Source organism: Silene latifolia, chromosome 9 (genome assembly GCF_048544455.1).
Source record: "Silene latifolia isolate original U9 population chromosome 9, ASM4854445v1, whole genome shotgun sequence".
In the NCBI taxonomy this organism is placed as follows: domain Eukaryota; kingdom Viridiplantae; phylum Streptophyta; class Magnoliopsida; order Caryophyllales; family Caryophyllaceae; genus Silene; species Silene latifolia.
Window position 1 is genome coordinate 146,845,115 of NC_133534.1, and position 15,239 is coordinate 146,860,353.

Consider the following 15,239-nt stretch of genomic DNA (forward strand, 5'->3'; position numbering starts at 1 on the left):
CACAACTTTTTCAAGAATTTGTTTGATCTCTCTATTTGAAATTTCCACTTGACCGCTTGTTTGAGGATGATATCCCAAGCCGGTTCGATGTTGAACACCATATTTGGTCAAAAGGGATGCAAGCTTCTTCTCATGGAAATGTGTTCCTCCATCACTAATGATAGCTCTAGGAACTCCAAATCGTGGAAAAATTATCTTCTTAAAAAGCTTGGTGACCGTTTTCGCATCATCATTTGGGGTGGCAATTGCCTCCACCCACTTTGAAACATAATCTACGGCCACAAGGATGTACTTGTTCCCGTTGGATGTCACAAAGGGTCCTTGGTAGTCAATTCCCCAAACATCGAAAATCTCCACCTCTAGAATGCCCCTTTGTGGCATTTCGTTCCTCCAAGATATATTGCCCGTTCTTTGACAAGCGTCGCAATGAATGATGAATTCTCTTGTATCTTGAAACATTGTAGGCCAATAGAAGCCCGATTGGAGAATTTTTGCAACGGTTCTTCTTGCTCCATGGTGCCCACCGTAGGGTGATGAATGACATCCTTCCAAGATTCCTTGGATTTCCCATTGAGGGATGCATCTTCGGTAGAGCCCATCACTACACTCCTTGTAGAGGTTTGGGTCATCCCAAAAGTACCTCTTTACTTCGAATAGGAATCTCTTCCTTTGGTTGTGGTTCAAGTTTGGAGGGAGCACTTTTCCAACAATATAATTAGCATAATCGGCAAACCATGGGGTGATGTGTCTTTCAAGTTGAGTTTGAATAGCCATCAAAATATCGTCGGGGAATGAGTCATTGATCGGGGTTTCTCCATTCTCATCATGAAACCGGATCCTTGACAAGTGATCCGCTACTACATTCTCGGCTCCTTTCTTGTCTCTTATTTCCAAATCAAATTCTTGAAGAAGCAAAATCCATCTCAACAACCTTGGTTTTGCCTCCTTTTTTATCAAGAGATGCCGAAGAGCACGGTGATCCGAAAATACAATCACCTTGGATCCGAGTAAGTAGGACCGGAATTTATCCAAAGCATAAACAATGGCAAGAAGCTCCTTTTCGGTTGTGTCATAATTCACTTGAGAAGGGTCGAGGGTTTTGCTTATGTAATAGATGGCATGAAGAGCTCTCCCTACCCGTTGGCCAAGAACCGCTCCAACGGCGTAGTTGCTAGCGTCACACATAATCTCAAAAGGTAACTCCCAATTTGGGGGTTGGATGATTGGTGCCGAGATTAATGCTTCTTTGATTCTATTAAAAGCTTCAACACACTCGTCAGTAAATTGGAATTGGGCATCTTTAAGCAAAAGTTGAGTGAGGGGTTTTGCTATTTTAGAAAAATCTTTTATGAAACGACGGTAAAAACCCGCGTGACCGAGAAAACTTCTCACCCCTCTAACATTCACGGGAGGCGGGAGTTTCTCTATCACCTCAACTTTAGCTTTATCGACCTCGATGCCCTTTTCCGAAATCAAGTGACCCAAAACAATTCCTTCATTGACCATGAAATGACACTTTTCCCAATTTAAAACAAGACTAACATCTTCACATTTTTGCAATACAAGAGAAAGATTATGCAAGCATGAGTCAAAGTCCTTTCCATAAACACTAAAATCATCCATAAAAACTTCCATTATGGTCTCTAGGTAATCGGAGAAGACACTCATCATGCATCTTTGGAAAGTAGCGGGGGCATTACATAATCCAAAAGGCATCCTTCTATATGCAAAAGTGCCATAAGGGCACGTGAAGGTGGTCTTATGTTGGTCATCCGGGTGTATAGGGATTTGGAAGAATCCCGAATACCCGTCAAGGTAACAAAAGAATTTGTTAGAGGCTAACCTCTCAAGCATTTGGTCAATGAATGGTAAGGGGAAGTGATCTTTCCTTGTTGCGGAGTTTAATTTACGGTAGTCAATGCACATACGCCAACCGGTGATCATTCTTGTGGGTATTAATTCATTCTTTTCATTTGTCACTACCGTAGTACCTCCTTTCTTAGGTACAACTTGGACGGGGCTAACCCACAAAGAATCCGATATGGGATATATGATTCCCGCATCAAGTAATTTCATGACTTCTCCTTTGACAACGTCTTGCATGTGGGGGTTCAATCTTCTTTGGGGTTGAATGGTAGGTCTATGGTCGTCCTCTAGATGAATCCTATACATGCAAAAGTTGGGACTTATCCCCTTGAGGTCATCTAGACTATAACCTATAGCCTTCTCATGTTGTTTCAACACATCAAGTAATTTTCCCAATTGGTCATCATCAAGTCTATCATTAACAATCACGGGTTTGGTCTTTGATTCATCAAGGTAAGCATATTTCAAATTTGGGGGAAGGGGTTTCAAAGTAGGAGTTTGTACCTCACTTTCCTCCTTTGGAGTTTCATTGAGAATTTGCTCCATCTCCATTAAACATTCCATTCTCATGACATATTCTTCTTCACTTTCATGAACCTCATCATATTCGAATTCCATGATGGGTTCCTCTTGCTCTTGAGTTTGTAGAATATCCTCTAGGATGGATTGCTCATCCTCTATGGGTTGACATGCTTCTACTAGAATATTATGCACTAACTCGTATTGTGCATGAGTGAGTTCCTTGTTAGCTAGAGCGGCCTCAAAGAGATCCACCTCCAATTCCCAATACATGCTCTTAGCCTTACTTGCTTCTAAGGCCTCTAATGCTTGCATGGGATCCTTGAAGTAAGGGATACTCAAGTGGTCCTCTACAAAACAATCTATGAAATCCATTCTCGCAAAATATCAAACAACTCGAAAACAATTAGAACAAACCTTGAGGAGTTTTATTTCCCCAAGGTGAAAAAGACACAACTAAAAAACAATAAAAGAAATCTTAAATCAATTAAACACCGTCCCCGGCAACGGCGCCATTTTTGATCGAAGCCATTTGGTGTTCACAATTAAGCATATGTGGTCGTTGGTCATTGGTCGATACAAAACACAATTTATACTTCACAAACAACTCTACAATTAGTAAAGAGGCAAGTAAAGGTCGGATCCCAAGGGACGGGTATTGAAATGAGAATTCTATTGTAACTAGTAGTGTCTAGGGGGTGTCACAAATTGGGTTGATGTAGAAGGTTACTAAACTAAAATAGCAATGAAAATAAACTAGCAAGATGAATAAAATAAGGGGTGTAAACAATTGATTAAAAGCACTAGGGTGTCATGGGTTCATAGGGGATTCATGGGATATGATCATACAAACATGTTCTCAAATTATAAGCAAGCAATTATTGTTGTGATGGATTGAGTTGGGTTATATCTTACAATCCTAGGAAAGTTTGGGTCCCGGCCAGCCGAATCGATTAGATTGTACAACACCTACAAGTCGACTTAATCTTTCCTACTCAACACATGCATGGTCTAACAAGACTCGAGTTGGGTTATGTCTTACAAGTCAAGTTGAAAGGATAGAAGATGATAGTAAATGCAAGGATTCATAGGCTTAGCATTTCATCAAACATAACATGTGCATGTATTAAGATCAAAACAAGCAAGCAAATAAGATATGAAAGCATATTAATTTAAGCATGAATCATTCCCCATGTTGGTTTCCCCTAATCACCCATTAAACCCTAGCTAAGAGACTACTCACTCATTAGCATATTGATCATGCTAGAAAGGTTGTCAATCATGCTAACATAATGAAACATGATGAATAAATGAAAGTAATTAGCAATAATTAAAAAGGGATTAAGAGATTATACCTACTAATGATTCCAAAATAATGATGCAAAGAATAATAGAAGAACTTGATGATTGATGGAAGGTTGTCAATCTCCCAATAAACCCAAATAATCTTCTAATTACCCAAAATAAAGTAAGAACAAGAGAGAGATTAAAGAACTAAAACTTGGATTAAAACTTGATTAATATTTGATTACAATATTGAAGAGAGATTTGATTGATATTAACTACACTAATTATTGATAAGAAGAACATGCTCCTCTAATTAGACTAATGAGGTATTTATAGTGAAAATTAGGGAGGATGCATTAGGGTTAACTAAGGGCTAAACTAGTAATTACACTTTTTTAAGTTGAGCAAGGAGACTCCGGTATTCTCCGAGAGAAGGGCTTCTCTTATCGTGGCTTGAAGAATGAAAACGTCTTTGTCATCAAATCCGTGCGGATGGGAGTCGGGACGGCCGGATCTGGGCTGGAGAATCCGAGCGGATTCTTGGTCAAGACGCTCGGATTGGCGAGGTGGAATCCGAGCGGATTCCTTTGAGGGACGCTCGGATTGGGCTTGGGCGGACGGACGGATTGTGTACAATCCGTTCGGATTGTCTGGCAGCATCTTTTCTTCTTCTTTTCTTCCCTTTTCTTCATGAATTCCTTGGGGATTTCCTTGGGGACTCAAGGATCCTTTTCTCAACAATGCTCTTCTACTATAATATGTACAAAGGCCTTCTAGTCTTGTCTCTCCTTGATGCTTGGTCATTGAATATGATCAATTTAGCCTCGTTTTGCCACGAAAATGCAAGATTCTTACTCCTTTCCTACCAAGGGATCGAAATCTCAAAGAATATGCAAAACAAAGAACTAAAGATAAGAAATGACCCAAATAGGCACTAAAAAGCATGGAAACAATGGTAATTCGGGGGCTAAATATGCGCCAATTATGGTCGCATCATGTCTTTAAGAGGTCCTAAGGGTGTTAGTGTGTCTTATCGTGGGTTTCTAGTCAAACCCAAAGTTAAGTTGATTGCAGCTGTTACCTTGAAGTCTTATCTGAGGAAGGGATGTCCTTTAATCTTGTGCCATGTGAGAGATGACCGGATAGAGAGTCCGACAGTTGATGAGATACCAGTGGTGGGATTGTTTGCAGATGTTTTTCCAGAGGAGATTCCGGGGTTGCCACCGAAGAGGGAGATAGATTTCACTGTTGAGTTGAAGCCAGGGACGGGGCCAATCTCTAAGGCACCGTACCGTATGGGTCCTAAGGAGATGGAGGAGCTTAGGAAACAGTTGGATGATCTGATAGAGAAGGGATACATTAGACCAAGTGTATCGCCGTGGGGAGCACCAGTTCTTTTCGTGAAGAAGAAAGATGGGAGTTTGAGGTTATGCATAGATTACAGGGAGCTGAACCGAGTGACGATAAAGAACAAGTATCCTTTGCCAAGGATAGATGACCTGTTTGATCAGTTGAGTGGTGCAACAGTCTTTTCTAAGATTGATTTGAGGTCGGGGTACCATCAGGTGAAGATTAGAGAGGTGGACATACCAAAGACAGCTTTCACGTCGAGGTATGGCCATTATGAGTATGTGGTGATGCCGTTTGGGTTGTCTAATGCGCCGGCAGTGTTTATGGATTTGATGAATAGAATCTTCAGACAGTTCTTGGACCAGTTTGTAGTGGTGTTTATCGATGATATCTTAGTCTACTCTAAGACTAAGGAGGAGCATGAGGAGCATCTGAGGATCGTGTTGCAAACTTTGAGGGATCTTGAGTTGTAAGCTAAGCTGTCCAAGTGTGAGTTCTGGTTAGAGAAAGTTGCTTTTCTGGGGCATGTGATCTCTAAAGATGGGGTAGCTGTGGATCCGGCGAAGATAGAGGCAGTGACAAAGTGGGAAGCACCAAAGAATGTTGCTGAGGTTAGGAGTTTCTTGGGTTTAGCTGGATACTACAGACGGTTCGTGAAAGATTTATCCAAGATAGCTAGACCGATGACAGCGTTGATGAGGAAAGAGAACGGGTTTCGTTGGGATGAGAGTTGTGAGACGGCGTTCCAAACATTAAAGGAGCGTTTAACCACAGCTCCTGTCTTAGCATTGCCTGAAGGGACCGAGAACTTTGAGGTTTATACAGATGCCTCGAAGAATGGGTTGGGATGTGTGTTGATGCAGAATGGTAAAGTGATTGCCTATGCTTCTAGGCAATTGAAGCCTTATGAGGAGAACTACCCTACTCATGATCTGGAGTTGGGTGCAGTGGTGTTTGCTCTCAAGATTTGGAGACATTACCTTTATGGAGCAATCTTTAAGGTATTTTCTGATCACAAGAGCCTCAAGTACATCTTCACGCAGAAGGAGTTGAACATGAGACAGAGGAGGTGGATGGGGCTGATTGGCGATTATGACATAGAGATCATCTACCATGAAGGGAAGGCCAATGTTGTTGTTGATGCTTTGAGTAGGAAGAGTGTACATTCTCTCGTGTACGACTCTATCCTTGATGAGGCCGAGGATGAGGTAGCGAGTTTTGGGATACATATGATGCGAAAGGAGATGCCATGGGTGATATGACAAAGACATCTTGAGTTTTATGATGATATTCGAGGTAAGCGTGGCTTTGGATCCTAAGATAGTGGAGTGGAGAGTGGAGTAGAGAAAGGGACAAAGGTGTCCGGTTTTCTATTCATATAGATGGTAGTTTGAGGTTTGATGGTAGGTGGTGTGTTCCTAATGATGAGGAGCTGAAAAAGACTATCATGACAGAGGCACATTGCACACCATATTCAGTTCATCCAGGTGGAGACAAGCTATACAAGGATTTGAAGAAAACGTTTTGGTGGCCTGGGATGAAGAAAGAGACAGCCGAGTTTGTGTCCCGTTGTTTGACATGCCAGAGAGTTAAAGGGGAACAGAGACGACCACAAGGTAAGATTCATTCTTTAGAGGTACCTGAGTGGAAGTGGGAATCCATTTCCATGGATTTCATTGTGGGTTTGCCGAAGAGTCAACAAGGTAACAACATGATTTGGGTGATAGTGGATCGTCTGACCAAGTCAGCTCACTTTGTTCCAATGAAAGATACATGGACTAAGGCACAACTGGCTATGGCCTATCGAAAGAACGTGCTGAAGTTACATGGAGTCCCTAAGGACATAGTGTCTGACAGAGATGCGAGGTTTATATCGAGGTTTTGGAAGGAGTTGCAGGAATCGTTGGGAACAACCTTGAAGATGAGTACAACATTTCATCCTGCGACAGACGGGCAGACTGAGAGAACAATCCAGACTCTTGAGGATATGTTGCGTGCTTGTGTGATGGATTTTGGTGGTAGCTGGGAGTAGAGGTTGGACTTGATAGAATTTTCTTACAATAACAGCTATCACACCAGTATAGGTATGGCACCGTTTAAGGCTTTGTATGGGAGGAGATGTAGGAGCCCAATCTATTGGGACAATAGTCTTTGCGAGGCAAAGGTTTTAGGACCGAGAGATGGTGCATGAGATGGTGGAACAGTTAAGATGATCGGGGAACGGATGAGAGCAGCTCAGGATCGACAAAAGAGTTATGCAGATCTACATCGCCGGGACATAAAGTTTCAAGTTGGGGACAAGGTTCTTTTGAAAGTGTCTCCTATGCGAGGGGTTATGAGATTTGGGAAGAAAGGCAAGCTAAGTCAGACGTTTATAGGGCCTTATGAGATCTTAGAGCGAGTTGGGGAAGTTGCTTATCGTCCGGCTTTACCATTATTAGAGAGAGTGCATAATGTGTTTCATGTATCGCAGCTGCGGAAGTATGTGAGTGACCCGTCACATGTGTTAGAGGCAGAGAGCTTAGAGCTAGATGAGTCCTTATCATATCTTGAGGTGCCTAAGCAGATTCTAGACTGAAAGGTTAGAAAGACTAGGGGTGGTGAGACAGTTTTGCTTAAGATCCTTTGGTCTAACCACGAGACCGAGGAAGCTACATGGGAGCCAGAGGAAGCTATGAAAGAGCGTTACCCTTTCCTTTTTGATCAGGTATGTATGGTTACGGGGACGTAACCTTGTTTCTTTTAGGGGGTAGGAGATGATCGCGAGCGATTTTAAGAGTTTTATACCCCTTTTATATGTTGTGTCGGTATGTTTGTCGGGATGAGTTGGGTTAGTATCATGTTTTATGTTGAATTTTGTCTTGGTTGTTGAGTCGGGAATGTTATGGGAGTACCTTTGTTTAGTAGTGGTTTGAACTTCGGGGACGAAGTTCCTTTTAAGGAGGGAAGACTGTAATACTCCGTATTTATAAGTCTTGGGGTACTCTATCGAGTAGGCCTTACTCTGTCGAGTAAGGGTAAGTTGCGAAATAAAATAGTTTCTGACCTGTTGGGTACTCGATCGAGTAGCTGGGGCACTCGATCGAGTAAGGGGGTACTCGATCGAGTACCTTGGGTACTCGATCGAGTGTCCGGTTTTATGGGGAGTTTTCTCGGGTTTTGTTAATTATGCGATTAAGGTATTTAAGCTTCGTCGTCATTATTCTAAATCACTTTTACAAAACCTAAATTCCTGTTTAAGAGAGAAAGCAAACAAGTTCATCTTCTTAATCGCATTCTTAGCAATTCCCGGAGTTCAGACGGTCAATTCTTGTCGTTGTTCGTACCGTTGAGTTCCTTGCGTCGAGGGTAAGATCTATGTACCCTTTTATCGTATTTCCTTTGATTTGGTTAAACCCTAATTTAGAGATTGGGGGTTTTATGTGTAGTATGTGATGTGGTAGCCTCTATGTGTTGTATGATAGGATGAGGGTTCATAGAAGAGGCTTTTTGACTCGTGATAGAGACCGTCTGATTGTGTGCATACCAGGTAGGATTTCCTACTCAGTATTAGTCCCATAATGGGATATTGGTTGATGTGTTGTATTTGGTTGTTTGATATAATAATTGTGCTGTGTTTGTGGTTGTGATCGTTGTTGATGGTTCGCGAGGCGTGGCCTCGGGCCGAGTGGGGTCACTTGCGGGAGTGGCTTCACGCCCTAGTTTCGCCTTATATGGAACCCGCCACAGAAGGGATGTGCACATTAATGGACGGGGTTATCGCTCACTATGTGGAGCGGGGATTTGGTGGGTACGGCCATGCGGTCCCCCACTGGCGGGGTCGGTCCAAAGGGACGATCGATCGAGATGATTGGTTGGTTGTGTGTGTGTGTGACAGTTAAGTCATGTCTTTTATCTTATCATTGTTGTTTATGTTGATTGTGTGATTAGTACTTGACCCGGTGTTGTTTTGTAAACTGCGGTGATCCATTCGGGGATGGTGAGCGATATTGAGCAGTATTGAGATGAGTACTGGGATAGCTGGGATGCCACGACATGATGATAGGAGTCTTCCGCTGTAGCTTTTAGTTTATTTACATTTCAGTTAGAACAGTTAGTTTGAGAACATGTATCGTACTTTTGGTTTGGTTTTGAGGATTTTAACTATTCGTTAATCATTTATAATAAACGTTGTTTCTTCATTGTTGTTTGATTATCATTGCCTCGGGTAACCGAGATGGTAATGTCTTCATACCTGAGTGGTCCTGGTAAGGCACTTGGAGTATGGGGGTGTTACACTTAGGACTGGGTTTGGATTTATGCATCGTTTGGGTCCTGTTTTGGACCAGTTTTGGGTCGGGTTACGAAGTGTTGGTTGTAGGCAATCGAGGTAGGAGTTGTGAACCACTGTCACGGTCTCTGTGGGATCGAATTTGTATGGTTTTTGCAGGTTGTCCGACATGACCGCGTGAGCTGTGTTTAGGTGATGTTTAGATGATTGTTGGTTGGTTGTTTTGGGTTTGTCGTGGGTGGTTAGACATGGTTTGAGGACTGTTCTTGCGCAGTCTTATGTAGCTGTACTGGACTGGCTTTGAGTTACCTTGTGCGGGCTGTTTTGTGACGGCCAAGCAGGGGTCTTAGTGGTTGATTAGGTGGAGTAATGGCGGGGTGTTTGGTGACGGGTTTGGGGTTGTCCAACAACCCCTGTGTTGTGGCATTAGTTTGCCATTGGCGCAAAAGATGACCATTCGAAATAATATCGTTTCCGTCTCATGTCTTTATAAAATAATTCGTTAAATCCGTTCATTTGAATACTTTCCTTTTATGGTTTATACTTATAAAATCCCATTATTTAATTGTTTAAATTACCGTCTCAAATATGCTCATGTACTCGTCTCATTATTTAGTAACGTGTCAAATTGGGCCGTATGGTCACCTTGCCTTCTTCTTTCTTATGCTTTAAAAATCATCCATCTAGTGAATGTTTGTTGGGCTAGTTGTGTTCCACATGGTGGGCTCACTTTCCTATATTCTTTGGGCTCACCATATGATATTTGTTGGGCTTTACTTGTGGTTAATGGGCCACACTCATACTATGGGTGCATTCGGCGCCAAATTTGGTATATGTGAGTCGTTTAGTTTCCCGTCTCGTGCTTTATATAACGTAATTCGTTAATATCACTCTTTTACACATTTATTCATTTGGGCTCGCCATATTCCATCTTCTGGACTTGTTATGTATCATCAAGGGAAGCTTGTGAGGTTTTATCATTTGGGTTTGAAGTGTTTATTTGTTTGGGCTTGTTTTGTTAATTTGGTTGGGCTCCCTTTGTTTCTTTGTTTGGGCTTATGATGGCTCACATGTTGGGCTCATAAATGAGTCACTTGAGCTTTGTCACATTTTATTCCGTAATTTCATATAACGTAAATTATTCATTGTCACTCATGATATTTTATTTAACCGGCACGTTAAATCATAAAATGGAATATTTATTATTATAAAACAAGTATGAGTTATTTATTATTAAACAGTTATTTGTGAAGAGTCATATTCTTGATAATGCCATGTATTGTTCTGTTGTGAGAGTCTCGGTCCTATCGGATACTAGGGGTGAGCTATAAGCCCTCTAGTTGCGATATGACCGTTGGGATTAATGTTCCCATCCGTACTTATGGTGAGATGCAAGCCATAAGTATGAATGTGATATTAGTGATCCCGGGTCATATGATGTTTGCATGATCATTCTTACTCTAATGGTGACTCAAGTGTGACATTTTACATTGTGTGATGACTTGACATCCCTTATTTAGCCTTTCGGACCTTTGGTTACGGATATGTGTGCCATGTTTCCGGATTGGGTTATCCTTCCGCCTCTTCGGACATTTGGTTACGGACTGTGTGCCATGTTTCCGATTTGGGGTTACTCGACCTTTGGTTACGGATATGTGTGCCATGTATCGAGTCTTGGATGCGGATATGTCACCGCATGTCGAATCGGGTGACGTCCATCCCGAGAGTCCGGATCCAGGTTTAGACTAGGACCGTATTATGATCGTCGTCCTACCAGGAGGAATGAAGTCTAGGATGTAGTCTTGCGTGTGGTATCTCGGACATGCTTTAAAGGTATCCTCTGAGCCGGATACTCCGTCTACACTTTGTGTCGGTCTTATACTTGTTGAGTCGTGTCAATATGAGTTGGTTGGCTTGATAATTCTATTTCCTTGATTGCATATTTATTCTCATATGTCATGCCTATTCTATTAAGAAAGTATTATGCCTGTTTCATCATGATTATTCATTATATCTCCTTGTTCTCCATTGTTCATATATGATGCATGATCTACATGTTTAGTTAAGTGGTTGTTTACTTGCATTTCGACATATTGTGGCTGGGAGAACCTTGAGTTACTCCCCACTGACTGTGGCGTTCATGTTTACATGAATGACAGGTTGTGAAGATGCTTACGTGGGGAAGACGTGTGGGCTAGCAAGAACTAAACCCTTGGACCTTAGTTGCTAGATTAGGAAACCCTTATATGTTTATTCGTGGGATATCTTTTCCCCGCCTTCTGGACTTGGGTTGTAATAACCTAAATTTGTCTATTATTGTTTTTGTTTCATTTCGTTTTTGGCACCGCGTGTTAATCCTTAACTTATAACAAAAAGTTTTTAAAATCTCAAATTTCCGCTATAATTTATTAGTTATATTTTCCGCTTTATCGCGGGGTGTCACAGAACCAATATGGCTACCTTAGACAAAGAACCCCAAAGAAAACAACAAGATAGTAATAAAATCCTCAAAGACTAAGTCATTCCATGTCGAGTTAAAACAAGATATTGTGCTCTCCTAGCAATGACAGTAGGGGGAGTATGAATTCCTTTGAAAATTCTCCTTTTGCGCTCATTCCAGATCAAGTAAATGATGCACAGCAGTAGACACCTGCGTTGTTTTTTAACAAAGCTGTTGCCCCGATTATGAAGCTTGTACCATCTGAGAATCTGGCGAAGACATAGCTGGTCCGTGATATGCAGCGAGGAGGAGACATGACGCCAAATAGTAGCAGAAAAAGGACACTGAAAAAATAGGTGATTAGCAGACTCTGATTGGCTCTCACACAGCACACATCGAATAACTATCACCATCCCTCTGCTACACAGGTTATCAATAGTGGGCAGTTTATTCTGCATAGCAAGTAAGCCAATAAAAGAGTGCTTAGGAAAATTGGAAGTATCATTCAGAGTCTTATGCATAGAAATCCCAGGACTTTTGGGTCTCAAGCTATCATAGATCAAGGACTTGTAGCCAGGGGAACCCAGCATGCTTCTGGCCTGCTGAACACCACCAGTGAGCATAACTAGGCAATCCCTGCAAGCAAGAACATTACTCCAAAACCAAGAATGAGCAGCAGTGAGATGACAGTCCCATAGGTTAACACCCTTGAGAATGTAAGCATTAACCCACTGTACCCATATGTTAGGAGCATTAGTCTCAAGTTTATAGAGCCATCCCATCATCTGAGCTTTATTCCAGCTTAAAATTTCCTTGATATCCACTCCTCCTTCACGTCTAGGTCTACATAAGCTAGCCCAACTTTTAAAAACCCATCTTCTAGCTCCATCATCAGTGCCCCAAAGGAAGTCTTTACATATCTTATGAATTTTATTTGCAATTCCTTTTGGAAGTAGGATACTAGCACCCCAAAAGTTCTGAATACCAAAAATGACCGAATTAATGAGAGCAATCTTACCAGCATAACTCAAGACACTTGTTAGTCCAGTGAGAAATTTTAGCTCTGATCTTGTCCATCATGAGGATGAACATACTCTGAGTCAACCGTGCTCCAAATAAAGGGATACCTAAGTATCTAACAGGTAGTTCCCCTTCAACATAACCTGTAGTTTGCAAAATGAGCTGTTTCAGTTGTGGATTAACCCCTCCAAAATAAAGGTTAGACTTCATGGGATTCACTCTTAAACCAGAAAACCCAGCAAAAAGAGATAAGCACTTGTCAACAGCCTGAATAGAGGGCAAGTCCCCTCTAGTGAAGACCAAGAGATCATCAGCAAAGATTAGGTGTGTGAGTTTGACTTTAACACAATTTGGGTGATAGGAAAAGCCAGGGTGAGAAGGGAGTTGTCTTAGTAATCTGGAGAGCACTTCCATACACAAAGTGAAAAGATAAGGAGAAAGAGGGTCTCCTTGCCTGAGACCTCTTCGACCACGAAAAAAACCTTCAGTATAGCCATTCACGCTTATGGAAAAATGAGAGGAGGTGACACAAGCAAGCACCCATCTGGAAAAATTTTCAGGGAAACCAAACATATGCAAGCAGCTAGCCAAGAATTTCCAATTTACAGAATCAAAAGCTTTTTGTATATCCACTTTGAGAATGCTTCTGGGTGTAAGAAGGCTCCTATTGTACTTGAAGGCTAGCTCATGAGCAAGCATAAAATTATCAAAAAGATCTCTGCCTTCAATAAATGCTGCCTGCTCTAAACCAACAATATCACCAAGCACAGTCTTCATACGATTAGCCAATATCTTACTTACTGTCCTATAGAAAACAATAGAGCAAGAGATAAGCCTGAATTCAGTGACAGAAAGGGGAGCGTCAATCTTGGGGATTAAAGCAATCAAGGTGGAGTTGGCAGCTCGTGGCATTCGCCCATGTTGAAAGAATTCCATGACAGCAGCAGTAAAGTCAGGGCCAATAATTTCCCAAGTATCTTTAAAAAAGCCTGAGGAATACCCATCAACACCAGGGCTCTTGTTAGCATCAATAGAATTGAGGGCAGTACGAATCTCAAGAGGAGTAGCCACACTGTCCAAATGTGCAGCATCTTGAAGAGTGCCATGGTTGAATAAATTCTGAGGGAGAGGCTGTATATCCTCCCCAGAGCCAAGCAGAGTTTGGTAGTAACCAAGAAAAGCCTGAGTGACTTCAGCATGGCCCTTGCAAACCCTACCCTGGGCATCATGAATAAACCCAATAGTACTCCTACTCTTTCTAACAGCTATGCTAGCAAAGAAATATCTTGTATTAGTATCACTTAGCTTCAGATGTTGGACTTTAGCTTTCTGGGCCAAATTTTCATTTTAGCAGATTTTAACTTAAGATAGGTTGTAGTGAGATTTTTCTCCTCAACCAGAAGCAGCTGACTCAAAGGGGAGTTTTGAAGAAGAAACTAGCAATGAGAAAGGCCAACTTTAGCTTCAGCAACCCGATGTGTGATACCAGAAAAATCCAGTCAGTGAATGGCTCTCAAATGGTCTCTTAGAGCTCTAAGTTTAGAGAACAAAGAGAAAATTTTTGTACCAGGGATAAAAGTATTCCAGTGCTCAGTAATAAGCTAATGGAACCCAGGAGAGAGGGCCCAGTAGTTAAGGTACTTAAAAGACCTAGGTTTAGAAAGTGAACCAGGTAAATTGAGCATAATAGAGGCATGATCAGAGACTCCTGCAGGTAGAAAAGCTACAGAAGAATTTGGCAGTTGAAAAAACCAGGTGGGATTAACCAGCAAACGATCCAATTTTGCCCATTTGGGGGATTTCTCTTGCTTGTTGTGCCAAGAAAAGAGCCCCCCCCCCCCCAGTGTAAGGATGATCAGATAGGTCACAGTCAGCCAAACAGTCCCGAAATTCCTTCATTTCCTTATCATGGACAATACACCCCACCCTTTCATCAGCAGTGAGAGAGACATTGAAATCTCCCACACAAACCCAGGGCAAAGTAATCCCAGCAGAAAGAGATTTAAGACTATTCCAGAGCTCCATCCTCTCAGCAGCACGGTTAAAAGCATAAATAAAAGTAGCCACAATATTCAGCTGACTAGCATGATGTAGAATAGAACATTGAATGAATTGTGCCCCTTTAAATAACCCCTGAACTTGCACAGTAACAGGGTTCCACAGAACCCATAGCCTACCACCATGATGCATATCATAATTAGTAATAAGGTGGTTGTTGTTGTTGTTGTTGTTGTTGTTGTTGTTGTTGTTGTTGTTGTTGTTGTTGTTGTTGTTGTTGTTGTTGTTCTTATTATTATTATTATTATTATTATTATTATTATTATTATTATTATTATTATTATTATTATTATTATTATTATTATTATTATTATTATTATTATTATTATTATTATTATTATTATTATTATTATTATTATTATTATTATTATTATTATTATTATTATTATTATTATTATTATTATTATTATTATTATTATTATTATTATT

General features: G+C 41.2%; 1 protein-coding gene across 1 annotated transcript; it reads right to left on the reverse strand.

The window, feature by feature from the left end:
* Positions 1-11,806: 11,806 nt before the first annotated feature.
* LOC141601728 (uncharacterized) lies at positions 11,807-14,942 on the reverse strand. Its single transcript, XM_074422027.1, has 4 exons — positions 14,519-14,942; positions 14,320-14,402; positions 12,873-14,081; positions 11,807-12,709 (listed from the first exon to the last, which is right to left on the reverse strand). The coding sequence occupies exons 1-4, from the start codon at positions 14,940-14,942 to the stop codon at positions 11,807-11,809; spliced, it is 2,619 nt and encodes an 872-aa protein (XP_074278128.1).
* Between the last annotated feature and the right edge of the window lie 297 nt (positions 14,943-15,239).

Coding starts and splice junctions, on each gene's coding strand:
- LOC141601728 (XM_074422027.1), bottom strand. CDS start 14,942: ATGCATCATGGTGGTAGGCTATGGGTTCTGTGGAACCCTGTTACTGTG. Junction 14,403..14,518: donor CAAAATTGGATCGTTTGCTG/GTTAATCCCACC, acceptor TTCTAAACCTAG/GTCTTTTAAGTACCTTAACT. Junction 14,082..14,319: donor CTGGAATACTTTTATCCCTG/GTACAAAAATTT, acceptor AATTTGGCCCAG/AAAGCTAAAGTCCAACATCT.